Source organism: Camarhynchus parvulus, chromosome 4 (genome assembly GCF_901933205.1).
Source record: "Camarhynchus parvulus chromosome 4, STF_HiC, whole genome shotgun sequence".
In the NCBI taxonomy this organism is placed as follows: Eukaryota; Metazoa; Chordata; class Aves; order Passeriformes; family Thraupidae; genus Camarhynchus; species Camarhynchus parvulus.
Window position 1 is genome coordinate 56,827,356 of NC_044574.1, and position 18,140 is coordinate 56,845,495.

The 18,140-nt window shown below is 42.4% G+C and overlaps 1 protein-coding gene across 1 annotated transcript in view; it reads left to right on the forward strand.

The window, feature by feature from the left end:
* Positions 1–1,288: 1,288 nt before the first annotated feature.
* Positions 1,289–18,140, forward strand: part of HHIP (hedgehog interacting protein) — a 69,489-nt gene continuing 52,637 nt past the window's right edge. Inside the window, exons 1-4 of the mRNA XM_030948138.1 lie at positions 1,289–2,008; positions 8,956–9,151; positions 16,230–16,386; positions 17,209–17,410. Of these exons, the coding sequence (XP_030803998.1) occupies positions 1,742–2,008; positions 8,956–9,151; positions 16,230–16,386; positions 17,209–17,410 (822 nt within the window). The 5' untranslated portion in view covers positions 1,289–1,741. The remainder of the gene's footprint in view (positions 2,009–8,955; positions 9,152–16,229; positions 16,387–17,208; positions 17,411–18,140) is intronic.

An 18,140-nucleotide genomic window follows, 5' to 3' on the forward strand; every position in this document is an offset into this window, starting at 1 on the left:
TTTAGTTCAGTGCTGCTGTTTAAGAGCTCAAGCGTAAATATGAAGAGACTCGCTTTGTTTGGTGAAAAACACGGCCTAGTTGGTATAGAGACACCAGAGCTCGTGAGGAACTAATGCAATACTTCTTTCCCTTTCCCCTCCTAAGGGGGCTCTTTGGGTACATACCAATTTTTCCTCAGTTTCTGGGATGAGCAGCCAGTCCCTGTTAAACCCACCTCTGACTTGGGTTTTGCAGGTGCCCTTCGCCTCCAAGTCAGCGGCCGCAGCTGCATCTCAGCCCCTCTGAGGGCGTACCCCGGGCTGGGGTTCTCTGGGCTTCTGTCTTTTCCCTCCATTCCACCCCTGCTGGCCCTGCCTTTCTGGATTGCAAAGCAATTGAAATTGAAAACTGAAATTGACTCAGAAATGGAGTCCTGGCCTCACAGGCGCTTTCTTGCCACCAGGCACCAGGTACTTGGATCTTCCTGCTCTTCCCACACACCACTCTCCCGTTCTCGGCACACCGGGACCACGCTCACCCCTGCACGTGCCACTCCCTCACAGCTTCAGAGATGGCCGCCGTGCCGCCATCCCCAGCAGGTTGTACCTTGGTCATGCCGCCCACACACCGAGGGTCTGACAGCTGGCGGCACCTTCGGGGCAGCCGCGGCATCGAAGCCCCGCTGCAAGAAGCCACCGGGAGCTGGGGGCAGCTCCCGCCGTCGACGCCCGCCCCGCGCTCGGCCCCGCGCCTCTGGAACCTTCCGTGGCCTTGCGGACGAGCCGTGGGGGCAATGGGCGGGCGCGGGCGAGCCGACCCCGAGGGAGCCCTACCTCGGGCGCCTCGGCCGTCGGGGGCGCAGGACCCCCCTACGGCGCTCGCCTTCCGCCGGGCACCGCCGCGATCCCACCCGGTTCCCGCCGAGACAGGGAGCGGGAAGCCTCCCGCCCCCTCTCTCTCGCCCTCCCTCCCTCTCTCTCTCCGCCGGCCCTCCGGGAGGTCCGACTCCCGCTCCCCGGGGGGAAGGGGGCAGCCGGACCCCCCGGCGGGGGGATCTCCTCGGGGCGGGGCCCGCCGCCGCTCCCTCCCGGCGGGCGCGGCCCCCGCGCCGCTCCCGCTCCCGGCGGGCCCCCACGGGCGGCACGCGCGGCCGGTGGATGCCGCCGGGTGACGTGCAGGGCGCGCGGTGGCAGCACCTCCCCGCGCGCCGCTTAAAAAGAAGAAGAAAAGAGGGAGCGAAACATGAGAGCCCGGACGAGCCGCAGCCGCCGCCGCCGCCGGCAGCCGCAGCAGCAGCAGCGGAGGGGGCATCGCCCGGCCCGGCCGCCGCCGCAGTCCCGCCGCGGGGACACCCTTCCTATGGGACGACAAGTGAAGGGCTGCTGCCGCCGCCCGCTGCCTGGCCCGCCCCGAGTCTCGGCGCTTCGGCGCGGCAGCGGCAGCTGCTAAAACCTGTGCCGCTCGCACAACTTCGCCGGCTTCGAGCATCCTCCCGCCGGGGCTAGGGGGCTCGGTCCCCCCCCGCTCCTGCCTCTTCGCGTCCACCTTTCTGGAAGAAGCGGGGGTGGCCGAGGTGCTGTTCCTCCGTCGGCTCTTTAACCGCCGCTGTTATTATTCTCCTCCAGACTTTCCCCTTCTGGGGGAGGGAGGTGGTTTCCTGATCTGAAGTGCAAAGAAAAGTCAGTGGGATTCCCCTCCTTCCTTCTCCCCCCACCCACCCCCCCACCCCCGGTTTGGGTGCATTCACACGCTCCCTCAGGCATGATGCTCAAGATGCTGCCGTTTAAGCTGCTGCTGGTGGCCGTGGTTCTGTGCTTCTTCGAGGGGGATGCCAAGTTTGGGGAGAGCGGCGCCCGGAGGAGAAGGTGCCTCAACGGGACCCCGCCGCGGCGGCTGAAGAAGCGGGACCGGCGGGTGCTGTCCCCGGAGGCCCCGGGCGGCGGGGAGGCGATGTGCCGCGGCCTCTACCCCCGCCTGTCCTGCTGCTCCCGCTCCGAGGCGCAGGGTCTGCCGCACGCCGAAGCCAAGGTAGGCACCACCTGGGGCTGCGCCGGGCTTTGGGGGAGGTTTTTGGCGTTCTGGGCTGGCTTTTTATTATTTTGCGCCGAGCCGCGCACCGGCCGCGAACCTGCCGCGTTCCCACGCGGGCGGTGGGGGCGATGCCGCGGCGGGGGCCGGCCGCTGCCGCCCGGGGGGCGAGGGCGCGGCGGGAGCGGGACCGGCCGCGGGTCTGACGCTGCCTCGGGAGGCGCGGGGAGCCGGCTCCGCTCCGCGCCCGGAGGGGACACGGGCGCCCCCGCGGGGGAGCGCTGTGCCGGCTCTACCGCCGGCTCTGCCTCCCAGTTACTTTCTGCCCGCAGCGCCTGAGCGTCCGGCGGCGGCCCCGGCGCCGGTGCCGTGCCCGTGCAGCGCGGCCGGGCCGCCCGCAGGTACCGGCGCTGCTGCGGGGAAGGGCGGAGGAGCCGGGCGGCGGCAGCGGCAGCGGAGGGGCTGTGCGTCCGCCCGGCGGTGCCATCCGGGCTGGGCTGTTCCTGGCGTGAAAGATCGTGCCCAGTTTGCTCCACATGCTCACTTCGGGAGGGGGTTCGGATAGTGGCTTGGCGCCGGTGTACCGACATTCCGTGATCTCCGGCCGCCTCGGGGCCCGTGTGGTACTCACGGCTCCGTGTGTCAGCGGCGAAAGCCCCCCGAAGTGTCCGCTGTGGAGCCCCGGCGTCCCGGCTCTCGCCCAGGGCCGGTGTCTCACCAGGTGCCCTGAGATACTCTGCCTTTGCACATTACCTGGCAGCCTCTCTGCCCAATTTCAAGCTGCGGTCATGTGAAGGGAAGCACCTCCTCTGCTCACCGATTTTTTAAAATTGTCAAGTTCTCTGCATCCTTTAGCAAGTTAAATTCTGCTTATCAGCCTGTTGCTTGGATTTTCAAACGCGTGGGTACCTAACCAGGCAGGACTGTGTTTGATAAGCTGTGCTGTGCTGGCCAGTGCTGCATCCGGGGGTATGCACGGGGAGGGAAGTTGCTGAATAATGTCATTAAGAATCACTGCACATGAAATAAACAATCAGGTGCCTTTAAAAAAAATTATTACTTTTCCTTTTCTTTTCTTTCCTTTTGTTTTTTTGGCTTTTTTCTAACATTTCATCCTCCTTTAGGTTTAATTAAGAATTCCTCAGTTACAACTCTCTAGTTGTCAGGGTCTGAGAGACTCTTGGAAAACTTGTGTTTCAGTCTTGCTGGCCCAAGCATAATAAAAAAAAAAATACCCAGCCTGAATCGAATTTTTATGCTCAGTTCACGGTAGATTTCACTCCATTCTCATGTAAACAGCTTCTACGAATCAACATATGTGTCTGGGTGGTATCTCTCACTTTGTTTTGTAACAAAAAGCCATATTGCATCATTTAATTTGCTCAAGTCATGCAAATAGGAAAAAATCAATAGGACAAAAAGGGGTCGACTTATCCTCCTCCCCACTAAACTGCTGCCCACACACAGAGTCCTGTTGCTTATGGCAAAAGAATAACAACAACACCATTGTGTTTGTTAGTTGGTTCACTAATGGGTGAAACTGGAGAACATCATTCTCCTTCAGTCCCCAGCTCTGTCCAAATGTTCATGCCTTTTGAGGGAGCATTTGTCCTACCCTCTCTATTCCCAGATGATTGAGAACTGTCTTACTGCAGGTTTTCAGCTGCAGATCTCTCTTTATTCATACCATATGCAGCAGCAGTTTGAGATTCAAGGCAGATATATTTCTTCATGTTGTCTAGAGACAGTGTCATTAGGCTCCTGTGTGATGATTGAATTAAACTATAACCACACACAGATAACCTGAAGGATCTAGCTAGAAAAAAAAAAAAAAAAGGAAAAAAATAATAAGGACTGGAAAATATGTCCTTAATTCACCCTGTTTGCAATGTCTCGGTGGCATATATACTACTGAGATTATTCAGTGCTTGGAGACCCTTGTGGTAATTGGTTGAATGCAATAAACTGAAAGTGCAATTTTGGTTAGTTTTCCATCCCCAGGCAGTTGAAGTGTTTATTCTCTTCTTACTATTACTTTAAAAGATCTTTTAATTCCTTTTCAATGTGGTTTTTTTCTTACTGACGGTGCTAAAAACCTGATGTAAACGTGAGGAAGTGACCACAGTACCTATTCCTGAGCTGTTGAACCCATTTCGTATTTTCTTTAAAACATAAATTAAATTTTTAAAGGAATGTTATTGTACAGGGTTGTAAAATCAGACTTTTTCACTGAAGATTAATTTTAATGAAACTCACAAATGTGCTTTATCATATCTGATATAGATATATGATTAAAAATATGTCAAAATATATGTAATTTATAGTTGACAGAATGGGGTGGTCATTCTGTAGAAGACTTGGGATAGTATTAATGGTATACATTTGAATGTAACTTTTCTAAAAGCACATTTTTTTTAAACTGTGTTCTACTACAGTTCCCAAACCAGCTTTTTTAAACTCCACCATCAACCTACATGATGGAGAGGCCATGCCATTAACAGAAATCTGAGCACTGCCATCTTTAAAAAAAAATAATTAATTGACCATGCTTAGTAGACATTCTAATAAGAGCCTCTTAGTTAAGATGCTGGGTCTGTGAGAATTTTTGACCAAATTATTGATCTGTGCTTATAAATGAAAACACCACCTGCAGTTTTGGGAACAATAATGGAGCTCCCGTAAAGAGCAGATACAACACTGCACTGGCTCAAGTAAAATATTTGCGTCCTATTGTTGACATTTAACTCTTTTATTTTTCTGGCAATATCCCCTTGTTTATGAAGGGCTGCTACATCCCAGCCAAACATTGTAATATCAATTTTTCTAAAAGTTTGCTTACAGCCTGACAGGCAAAGAAGTCCTCTCTACCTTGGATGGTTTCACAGCCAAGGCTGTCAAGGAATGGGTGAAAAGTAATTGTTTTCAAGTGTGCCCTTTTACAATCATTTGTTTGCTCTGGCTCTTTCATGAACAAAGGCTATTGTTGAACACATCCAACTAAACAAATAACTCATCTTGGGGTCCCTTTAACAGCTGCCTTAGTACAATGATCTATTTAAATATTACCCTAAAATTGAAACTGAACTCTTTAATGACATAATCCAGCACTATAATACAGAAGAGGCATATGTTCAACTCAACAGCTGAACAATCTCGTCAGCACATGATTTTTAGACATAAATGCTTGTATATCAAACATGGCTTAATGCAATGACTTATTTCACTGGTTTCTTCCTTCTGTTAGCATCAGAATTCTGCTGCCTTTCTCTAACTAGATATGACAGAGTACACAAAACAGATGACAGTATTAGTCGCAAAGAATTTCTGTCTGTCTCTTGTGTCATCTTCTGTTTCTTCTTCCTTGCATTCTTCCTTCTGTTGATAAACCAATTTAGTATGCTGTGCTTTCCTGTGCATTCCAGGATTTATCTTACCTTTAGTCTATCCGTTCTACTTTCATGTGGCTAGAGATTAAAGGATGATCTTACAGATGTTGTAAATTAGTCAGCAGCAGGCATAATCATTATTAGGCATGTTGCAATAAATGTTTGGAAGTTTTACATATTTTCCAGAGCGCAGTTAGTTTAAACCGCTGCAGTTTGATGGTTTCACATATGACTTTAAAAATGGAAGCAGGAAATTAGTTTACATTTCTTCAAAAGACCAAAGCCATTGTCAACTTTAAGGTCATTTTCAAAGTAGACATCCAACAGAAAAAGCTTCATTTAAATAAGTATTTCAGAATCTGCTTAGAACTGGTTTAGTATACTCCAGGAAAAATACATTATCGATTTACTGAAATTCAGAATAGAGACTTGTCCTATCTCCAAGCCAGTACAGAGTTACACATCAGACCTCACACAGAGCAAATGTTACCACCCTATTTTGCTTGAGCATTCTAAAAGTTAAGTAACATTGTACTTGATTTTCAGATAATTGATTGACTCTCATTCCTTAATCTTCCGATTAGCTATTATGTGACCAAGATTCATTCCAGAAATGACATGAGGGGGTGAATTCCTGTGGTTAATTCCTGGATAGCAGCTGCTCAGGGGGATTAGGATCCTTTTGTCTTAACTTTGAGGACTGAAATGTTGGCAAGCTTGTATCACCAGGCAACGTCAGTTACGTTTTCCACAAGAAACAGTAAATTAGCTTTGCCATCCTGTAATTTATTTTTCCCCCCCTGTTCACAATGTGTTCTGGAGCCTTCCAGTAGAAGTACAGTTTTCTATCTGCATCTCTGTGGAGTTAATTCAATAAACACACTGAATATTTACCTAGTAATACCTTGTGTTTACTTGTACTTCTAAACATACCATCACACTGCTACCACAAGAAAGTCTGAGATGAACTCCCTGATGAAAACTTCTGAGACTTCTGCAAACCAGGTGGTACTACTGCATGTAGGCAAGTACTTTGAAGGGTCTGTGCTCACAGTCCTTTGATGCAAACACCAAAATGGGTCATTTCATCCTTCCTTCAAGAGACAAGTGACATGATGTTCTTAAAAAGTAGCATTTATGGATAGTGGTTTTGCTCATCCCCTGCTGGCTTCAGACTTTGTCCTGTGTGGCAGCCAATGACCTGACTGAATTATACAGGCCCCTTCCCTGTGTCAGAATCACAGCATCCCTTAGGAAAGTTCAGCTAGTGCAGAACATTGCCTCAGCAGCATGGATTGATGCAAGCATGTCAAGTCTCTTCTCTACTACCTGAATTGCAATCCTCAGCAGTATTCAAGTTGAAGGTTTTAGCTGTTATGTATTTTAGTTATAGTTTATAGTAGTTATCATTATATTTTTACGTCTTGTTGTAAAGATTTACCGTATCTCAGAATAACATTTGAAATTCAAGACAGAAGACTGAGATTAAGAATTCTACTGCTGTGGCCCAAATGGGCAATCTAGCAAAAGGAATCTAAACTTTTTCAGGACAGAAGAGCCTGTGGCCATGGAAGAAATTCCCGAAAGAATTCAGGACTAAGGCAAACCTTTTGCCATACATGCAACATGCATGGGTCATTTCTGTCTGATTGATTACTGTCTTAAAGCTTAAAAAAAAAAGACAAACCTTTTACAAAATATGTGGGATAATTACATTCTCAAGAAAGGTTTGAAAAAAGATAATAAACTATATGTGGCAGATGTTAATCACATTACTTGCCTGCAGGTGCTATGAAGCTGAGGATAGTTTGACAGCAGATAGTCTGAAGAACAGAACATTTAATGCATTTAGTGATCCTGGCAAACCTGGAGGAATTCTTTTTTAAGCCAATGGCAGCACATCCAGAACAAGGGTAGAAGCCAAATGGTGTTCTTCTAATCAGTGGTCCAACTTACAACACTAAACTTTAGTGCACATTTCAGATGGTCTTTTGACAATATATGTATGGTAAGACTAAATTTTCCTGGATAGAGATTGCCTTCTATATTAAGGTTGTTATAATAGGATGTTGTTTAAATGTATGGGCCATATATTGTGTCATATTTTGAATACATACCTGTTTTAAACAATTGAAAGTGCATTTCTCTCAAGCATTTGAGGTCTATGTAATAGACCTCAAATGCTTGTAAATAAAAAGCTGAGTTCAGACCTGTGTAATCAAAGTACAGCATCCTAGAAGAGAGCTGACTTATGAGACAGCAAACTCAAGCATATCCAGAGTGTTTCTGCACTAAATAACTTATTTATCTAAAGCAACTTAGATAATTCCCTTTAATGTTACATGGCAAGGGAATGACATTGGAAAGTCCTTCTATAAATCAGCCCAGAGACACAAACTATAGAGAAACTAGTAATATTTTCAAACATGTGATTTGCCAATATTTACAAATTTCATACAATACATATATTTGTGACATCAATATTTCTTAACATAAGTGTCTTAGAGTCTCTGTTTATAACTGTGTTATATAAATAGCAGAAAGAACCTGAGCTTCGTTTTTGCACTGGAACGGATTCAGACCTTCTCAACGGAGAGAACACATTTCCCACTGCCCACCATTGGGATGAATAACCAAAAAACAATCCATGTAGTTAACAATAGATTAATAAAGTACACACATTCAAAAGCTAATAAAGACAACTACGCTGTTTTCCATTATTTTTCACTATTTAATGACACTGCACTACTTAGGCTCCTGTGTTTACTTAAACACATCATCAGTTGTGGTTTTGTGCCTCTTTAAGTGCTATGCATCCATAATATACGCTTTTTTACAGGACAAAGTTATGATATTGACACAAACAAGGCATTACAAATTCTACTTTTGCACTTAAAATGGAAAAATGTCTGAAAACATACACACTTCCAAATAGTGTGCATCAGAGAGAGCAAAAAGCAGAGCAGCATTTAAAGCATGAAAAATCCATGGCACCTGCTGAATTCCACAGCAGTCATTTCAGCAGCCAGGCTTTATGTTGTTCAAGATACACCTATTTTACAAATTCCCAGACGTGGTTTTCCTGATGTGTTCTGATGCAAGAATTTTAATTTTTAGTCTCCAAACACTTGAGTAGGCCAATCCTTGCAAGTTAGGATTCTAGGATTCTGGGTAGGCCTGCTGGTGTAACTCCCTCTTACATAAATGATTCCTCTAGTTCAGAGATTGCCTATGTGATGGCGGGCACGGGTCCTTAAAATAACATGAATGCTGTTATTCTTATCTGAGAAGCAAGCTCAGACAGAAAATCTTACAGAAGATTTTGTAAGAATCCTCTATAAAAAATCAGAGAAATTAAAATCTCACTGTACCAATGGCATATTGCACATTTCATAGGAATACCTTTTGCACCTCCAGAATGGTGACATGAAACTCGATGCATTGATAGTAACTGTATTGGTTCCATTAGCTTTATTTATGGCATGAGGCCATGCAATCTTTCTTTGTGTAGGATGAGCACACAGGTCACAGGTTTACTTGTCTCTGGTTTGTGGCTTGCAGGTCCTTTCTGTTACCAACAACACAGAATGTGCGAAGCTACTGGAGGAAATCAAGTGTGCACACTGCTCACCTCACGCTCAGAACCTATTCCACTCACCTGAGAAAGGGGAAACTCCTGAAAAAGAACTAATGCTTCCCTACCTGTGCAAAGACTATTGTAAAGAGTTCTATTACACCTGCAGAGGTCATATACCAGGTAAAACTCATAACAAAATATGGGGCTAAAGGATGTCCTGATATGTTGATATTGCCTGAGCAGTTAAAGATCCAACTTCTAACCAGGAAAAATCCCCACTGATATCCAGGGCAATTTGCCCAAGCAGGGACAGAATGTCTTCCTAGCACATCTTGTGTAGGGAGGCAAATACTTTGAGGGCTTTCTTGCCACCCTCCTGTTAAACTCGCCATGAAACACACATGGTTTGATTGTTGTCAAAGGCACCTGAAACTGTTACCTTTGCTGAAACATTATTGTGTTCATTCTGATCATGCAAACAAGCAGCTGGCCATCCAGGAGGTTGTTCTAAATGACAGATTGCTTTAAAACGCAAGAAATAAAAGGTCCTGGCTGTTTGCTGTAGCCTCTAAAAGCTGATGAGTAAAGTGTTTTTTCTGGTTTTGTTACCCTAGAAACTGGTGTTTTTTCCACAGGGTTTAAAGCCCATTGAAATCAAAGGGCCCTATTTGATAGACTTCTGTGATCTTTGAATCACTTCCAGCGTGCTGTTAACAAGCAAATTCTTGACTTACCTAACACTTCCTCACTGTAGTCAGTGGAGTTAGCTGGACATAACCAAAAGCAGAGTTTGCCCTGTGCTGTCTGAGGCAGTCACCAAATGTGTGCTATCACTTGTAACTATATCAACAAAATAACCGCAGAGGATGGCTCTTTTAGAAACACTGTCTTAAGACACTATTATGTTAAATAACATCTTTGGTATTCCCAATAGTAAATTATTTATATGTTTAAGACTGTCGTTTTTAAACTATGCTTTTTTCCCTGTCCAAACACTACTTATAAACAATGCCACACAGGAGAAAATAATTTAAAAGGTTAAGATTTCTTTTTTTTTCTTTAAACTAGCAACACAGACTGGAAAAAATGACTTGATAATGAGATGAAAAATGAATTTGTGAATAGTCACTTTTAACATATGAACGCAGCTTTGTAATATAATATAAACATATTTGAGTAAAGGGGATAGTTTAAGTGGATGGGATTTGCAGGACAGTTTTTTAATTGCATGTTTACAGTGTGTACTTGTTTTCTCTGAAACCCCAAGAGTGCAGGGATTTTTTTTTTGCAGTGTTCTTTTATTGACTTGAGAAAACATTTTGAATTGACTTACTTTTTCCCTTTACTGTAGTTTAACATGTATCTCAACCCATTCAAATATGAAAATATTATTATTGTCTTTATAAACTAAGAGATGTTTCTAAGGCTTTCTTAAACCAGCTGTTTCTTGCTCTTTATCACATTCCCCAAAGCAAAGCAGAATAGATCATAGTTGCCAAGACTGCCTGCTGAACAGCGATAACAGATTAGATATTCTAAATGTTTGGCCCATATAAGAAGTCGGCACAAAGACATTTTTGACATGAGTTTGTAGCTAGCACAAATGATTTTCATATTCTACACAACGAGACCCTCAGAGTTGTTTTGTGACATTCTGTGTTTATGAGGAAACAATTTATTTAATTGAAAAAAGTGAAAGAGGGAAAAGGGGGAAAGAAGGAGGAGGTGGAGGCAGGGAGGGAGAATGAGAAAGGGCTGAGCAGCACAGGAGCTACAGCCACAGGAACCTTGCTCCTCAGATCAACATATGTGGTGACGAATGACAAATTTATTTTTCTACAAAGTTTGTGTATATGTAAAACTGCTGAAGTGCATCAAGATGTCAAGTGCTTTTTGTGACCACCCAGGTTGCCTTGAAAGATAACCAGATGAAAGCATAACTTTAGCACTGGGCAGAGCACTGTGCTTTGCAGCAAAAGAGCTTAAATACTTTACCATCAGTTAAAATAGGATTTTTCCTACATCAATCAGATGCTAATAATTGTTCTAAATACTTGTCCTGAAAGTAGGCTGTACTAACAAAAACTTGTTGCATGCTTACATCCAGCAACGGTATTAATCTGGTGAGTTGACTGGCACTCACGGTCGTCGATACCTATTCTAGCATTTCTCAAAGGTATTCATTAAGATTCAGGTCCCTCTTTTTGAGAAGATGGCCTATAGGATTTTAATATAGTTTCATAGTCTTGTACATTCTGAAACATAAATAATTAAAATAACTTATTTGGGGGTTCTGTTTTCCTTGTAAAACTTGAATATCCGTAATAACATTTATTGCAAAAGAAAGAAAAAAAATAGAAAATGTGGAAGCTGTGTTTTCAGCTTAGCCTGGAGGATTTTACAAAGAGTTGAAAATTAACAGGCCCCCAAACCCAAGGTCTCTGGCAATGATTCACTGTGCATTTGTTAAAACGTCGAATAATTACTCTTCCTCCATTAGAGAGTGCTAATTGTTTCTGAACACCAATACAACAGAGTTTAAGGAAATTGCTGGCTACAAAAATAATTTTATCCCTTAAGTCCTGTGCAAATGAGAAATATTATTAACATTTGAAGACAGCCAGCATCTTTTCTGGGATTGAAATGTTAGCAGGACATATTAACCAAGAAGGCTGAGAAATTATGCATCAGTTATTTTCATGACTTAGCTTCACAAATTCATTTATGTTCTGTCTCCTGCAAAGATGAAAACTCTAGCAGATCCTTGGTTAACTCTTTTGAAGACAGCAGTTTGCCCACCAGTTATGACTGTATCAGAACTTCCACCAACTTCTTAAGGAATATTGAGAGAAAAAGTGGACCTTATTCCTTATTCAAGCAGAATAATATCGGAAGCTGTTAGGATTGTATGGATGAGCAGGAGAGTGCAATGTTTCACCAAGACTTTGAGATTAGAGCTTCTCTGCTTCATTCCAGATAACTGTTCTGATTATTTCTCACCTAATCTTTACTTCAAGCCTCAGTTTAAGAGATTATTGATGGAGACACTGGAGTTAGAGTGATTTAATGAAGTGTCTTCTGTCAATATGAATTTTAAGTTTTCCCTTTCCATAACGGAAGACTGTGTAATATTTATTACTAATACAGATAGTAAAGAAAGCCACAGCTGATTCTGCCTTTAGACATAATCAGAAACTTGATCCGTGCCATTGGAAGTGGCATATTCTAAGGAACAAACCTGTGCCACAGCCGTGGTGCCGTCCAAGGACATGGGAGAGATTTTGAGCTATCTGGCCTCCGTTATTTTCATTTGAAGAAATGGGTTCCAGATGATTGTGGGTGAATTCAGATCCAGGCCCAGATCTAAATTCAGACATTTCCAGAACAGATGTCTGATAGGATTTTTCAAGCACCAAACAGGATCTTCCAAAATGTTGGAATTCTAGCCCAAAACATTGGAATTCTAAGAAATTCTACAACTCACAGAGCACTTCCAGAAGTTCTAACATGGCTGATTAATAGTCACAGTCAACACAGTCAACCTGCAGAAAAATAGTAGTGGGTGGTAAATTTGCTACTGGTAACAAGAGCATGAAGGGGATCGACCCTGGCCCTGCCTGTGTGCAGGAACCTGCAGTGTCTGAGAGGAGAAGAGGGTCACCAGCCACTTGAAAACCATTTGGAAATTATGTGAGCTACCAGTGGACTTAGTACTGTCTGAAATCACGTCTTTGGTTTTTACTGGCAGTTGAGAAGAGAGGAGAATGTGGGGCTTTTGTGAACAAATTCACATCTAGCTGTCAAAGGTGCAAATCAGAAAAAAAAAACCCCACAAGGTAAAGGCTGCTTTGACACAATGTTGAACTCTATGCTCAAGGTCACAGCGGAAATCAAGCAGGTGAGCCTGATTTCCAGATGCCCTCAAAGGCAGTGCAGGTTTACTCAGATGAGTGGATGATACTCAATCCTGTGTGCAATGCAAAGTCTTTGACTTGCTGCAAAGACTGAGACGCGTGCTACCATGGCACTGGAGTTGTGTGTCAGAGAGAAGAGGAAAGGGAATGGATAATCGGGGAATCCAGCAAAGTGGAATTTGGTGAAGATAGGACAGGAAGGGAGATACAGTGTGAGGAACAACTGGCTGCAAATACAAGTGGAGAGAGGAGGTGGGGATCAGCTGGGAGCAGTTTTCCTTTGAAAAGGCTTTTAATCTTGCAATTTATTCCCACAGTGTTTTATAAAGGCGAACACAGAAAGCCTTCACTGTAGCTGCCTTAACTGAAAAGCCTGTCGTTGGATTCTTGTTTGCAAGACAGAGTTTAGCATAGAAATGCAAGCCTGTGCAAAATCTGACACTTAAACATGATGTTTAATCATCCTTTGTGATTTCAATTTTCTTTGTTAACACAGGCACCGCTCTGTCAACGCGTACACAGCTGGTAGGAAATTTGTAATAATATGTATAAGTCTTTTAAAATAAATTAGTTAGTACAGAAATTCACACAGGACCAAGGGTTGCAGTCCCTATTACTTTTTTTTTTCCTTTTCTCCAAACAATTCTAGTGCTTAGGGGCACTTGTCAGGGACCATTCTTCTGGACACTGTACAAACTGAACAAAATGGCAAACTGTACACTAAAGACCTTACAATCTAAGCATGAGAAAGAAGATAATAAATGGCTACAAGCTGATAGGAGTGCAGAAGCAAATGTTTCTCTAAATGTCCTCAGTTAAGCTGTTAGTATGTTAAATGGAGCATATATAAGAAATTGAGGGGATTTTTTTATAACTTACTATGTTTTTTATAAAACAAAATAGCAAGATTCCACCCTTAATGCACAGGTGAAGCTGTATTTACAAAGGTTACATTCCTACCAGTAATGCAACATTTTTCATAGTTTAATTCTAGCCCCACTTTTTTACAAGTGTTTCTAATGAAAATGGTCCATAAGCCTTATCCTTTTTTAGAATCTGCTGATGGGTTTGCTAAACAGCAAAAGGCAACTGCAGTGCACCATGCACTTTAGTGCATGATAAAATATTCCATGAGGCAAAGGGATCAGTCTTACATACAAGAAAAGGCATTGCTCTGCTCAAGTGAGTTTGCATTTGATTGTTATTTGAAATGGACATGTTCTGAGTGAACAACATGATCACAACCTGCTCTGGGTTTCCCTGACTAAAGATAACACTCAAACCAAAATAAGTTTATCTTTAGTGATTAGTAAATTGTATACTTGGAAAATTCTAGAAATTCTTAGTAATCATACACCTCTAATTTGCTATTGTATTTTTTCAAATGACCCAGTGTGCCTAGAGAAATAAATTATTAAAGACAAACCCCTGTATTCTTAAGTCAAATAATTCAACAGCAAGATTTTAGATTATCTTTGATTTTGGCATTTTATATTTTCAAGCCTTGGAATACTACTCTATGATTATATCAGAATTCCTCTTCAGTTGTTCCACTTGAAATTACATCTCCCATTTTCTCCAAGTAACTACTATAAATTAAAAGCAGCTCTTCAGAGATGAAATTTACTGAAGCTCCAAATCATGGTAATTAAACTTTTACACCACAACACACTACCATGTGTTTCCAGATATTATTTTATAGAAATCAAAGGCAGGCTTTTTCCTGTCATTTTTTCCAATATTTTTAAAGGAAGATATATATGAAAAGAAGTATAGTTGGGTGGGAAAGGCTTTTCACTCCACAAGAATTCTGGGATCCAAAAAAATTTTCCTATTCCACATAAGGAAGAAATTGAACTCTTTCGAAATTTTCCATGAAGAAAGCCACAGAGAGACCACCCCAGGATAGCTAAGAAAGTCGTTGTTAGGACATTTACTTGGGAAATGGGAGACTTAGGGTCAAACTCTTGCCTGACAGATGAGGGGCATTGACCTGAATATTCCTCTTCCTAATGAAACACCCTAATTACAAGACATTGGAGTATAGTGATACAAGGTTTGCTGTCTGGTTCTGTCTTTTTCATTTAGACCAGAAGTTTGAGCTTGGACCATCATGCTAAGTAAAATTTTGTCAAAACTGATAATGTTTCTGAAAAAGCTTTGCTCATAAGAAATTGGCATTTTCCAACGAAACACAGCTGTCCCTGATCAGTTCTTATTGTACGTTGTAAGCCAGAGGTTTTATGGCCAAGATCTATGGATTACTGCATTATTCACAAGTGGTAAAGCCATGCATAAATTAGGCCTCTAATTCCAATTAAGTGCTAATTCTGTGTATCCTATGAGTTATGTCCTGGACTATAGTACATCCTAAGACAGTTGCCAGTAATGCAAACAGGAACGTAGGTAACTTAAGACATATTATCTCAACAATGTTCTGGTGAAATAGTACATGTAAAACTGGCCAGAGTCTGTCTTCTTAGATTTAATATTCCTGATTAAAACCTGGATTGAAATGACTAGAAATAGGTCTGTGAACAGAAACAGATTTTTTTTTAACGTCCTTTAACATAATGCAAGAAAGTAACAGCAATAGTGACAGGGTTTTTCTTCAAAGGCTCCCATTTTATCAACTTTGTGTTTCTCTGGGTTTTCAAAGCCCTTCCCATTTTAACCTAAAACCCAAGGACCACCTTTCATGCAGTGCAGCATGAGACATATCCCCTTTTCAGGGGATGGGGCTGAGGAAGTAGACTTCACCATGGGACACTGCTCAGCTACTTTAATGCTGGGAGTCAACCAGAGATCAGCTGGATGTCAACATGGTGCAGTTTTCAGCACTACTTCCCACTTCTCACCTCTCCAACCAATGTCCTTTGCTGGCAGCATTCCACAAAACTTTTACTGCTTGTCTTTTACCAAGTCTTCACTGAGATATTGACTAGAACTAATCACTTATTTAAAAAAAGTTAAACAGAAGCTGCTCAGGCTATTTTACAGCAGATACTACACTTGATTGATAGGGTTAAAATTAGGGAGAAGTGTGTCACAGCCTCAACTCTGAACTCTGTCTCTTAATTTTTTAGTGAGTGAACTATTTTGAATGAAACTTAAGCACACTGAAAATGAGGTTTAATACAAATACAGATGAATAAACTGTAAAAGGCAATGCTCAGTTTGTGTTTATACATTTGTGTTTACCCAGAGCAGACTCTCTTTTTGCAGATAGTCCTTTGTTTAAAATGTCTTTTTCTACTATAATCTATTTAAAGATGAGTTTGATGACACAAAACTGCAGACATGACAACACACTAAATATTTGTATGCTCTTTTGCATTTTTAAGGTTTCCTCCAAACTACAGCTGATGAGTTTTGCTATTACTATGCAAGAAAAGATGGTGGTGTGTGCTTTCCAGATTTTCCAAGAAAACAAGTGCGAGGGCCAGCTTCTAACTCCCTGGACCACATGGAAGAATATGACAAAGAGGAAGAGATCAGCAGGTTCATAAAGATAAATGCTGTTTAATGCTGAAAAAAACCCCTAGCAAAGCCTGTGGTTTTCACAGTGAAACAGCTCCGTGTGTGCTTATGCTGAGCAGCTGTGTTTTCCAGATGTGACTTTCTTTTGCTGCTGCTAGTGTATGTCAAAAGAGAAAGTTACACGAGCTTCAGCACTTCAGTACAATTTGATATTTGCCTTGCTGAAAAGGTGTTAGAATCCTGCTCTGATCCACCCTGTGGATCTTGGTTATTGTCCAGCCCATGGATCATTCATAGTTCTGGGAAGTAATCTGTACCTAAATGTAATATTACTAAAAAACAGCAATAAGTTTATTAGTAAATTTATATCATGATCTTCAATTTATTTCATTTGTGGAGGGTTTTTTTTGTGAAAATAATTAAATTAGATTATTCCATCATAAGTCATCATTTTAAAATGGATATTAGAATCTAAATTTTATCCAAGTGATGAAATCTACTGTGTTTATTTTATAGTAGAAATTCTGTATTTCTAAATTATTCTCTTCTTTCACCAACTTTTTCCCCTCCCATTGCTCTACATTTTGGATCTAAGTTTATTTAATGTTCTCTTTTTTGTATGCAGACCAAATTTTCCTCAAGTGAAGTTAAAGCTGATTTTCTATATTATGTGCTTGCATACATTCAAGGGAATAATTTATACATATTAATATATTAAAAATGTTTTATTATAAACCTGTTTTTAATATTATTGCACAATAATAATTTTATCTTTTAGGGACACTGTTGTGTCATGGTTATGAGAAAGAAGAAATGTCTCACTATTTCTTTAAATTTCTTTAGAAAACACAAGCACAACTGCTTCTGTATTCAGGAGGTTGTGAGTGGACTAAGGCAGCCTGTTGGAGCAGTACATTGTGGGGATGGATCCCATCGCCTCTTTATTCTTGAGAAAGAAGGATACGTGAAGATCTTCACTCCGGAAGGAGACATACTCAAGGAACCTTTTTTGGATATACACAAGCTTGTTCAAAGTGGAATAAAGGTTGGATTTTATACTTACCTCTACCTTTTTCTATTTTAGCACGTATATGGGAGAAATGGGAAGCATATTTTTTAGGTATAATTAAATTTAAATAACAAAAAAGAGTAACGACAAGAGACACCAGAGTTCTTTCTGGCAAAGAAGTGAAAACTCATAGTGGGAAGGGAAAACAGCATCTTGTAACTCTTATCAAACTATTTTCTTTCCCTTCAATTTTTTCCTTACTTTAAATTCAAATGAAACTATTCAGCACCAGCATTCCACAGCAATATCTTTGTATTTTCATCCTTTGGGCTCATTTCCAGCCCATTGAATTCAGATGAGTCTTGCTGTGGTGCCAGTGGGAGCAACTTTGGCTTAGGGCCTCCCCTGTCCTCCAGATGCTCAGTGATGCCTGGAGAGCTGGACACAGGAGTGGGCCTGGGAATGGTCAGGGATGCCCTGGAGAGGAGCAGCGGTGCTCATTCCCTCTTGGCTCAACCCCAAATGTAGCACAAGCTTCCCTGGGTGGGAGGCTGCTCTAAAACTGAGTGTGTTGGAGGGGCACATAGAAGTGACTGACCCTCTAAATTCAGACATGAGGGTTGGTGGGATGAACAGCTTCCTTCCTGTCCACTGGGAACACTTTTGTGGCTGGGGCAGTGAGTGGGGAATGGGCACTGATGGGAATATGTTGGAAGGTGGAGGTGAGAAGTTACGTCTAGTTATGGGGTAAGTACCAGTGGAAAAC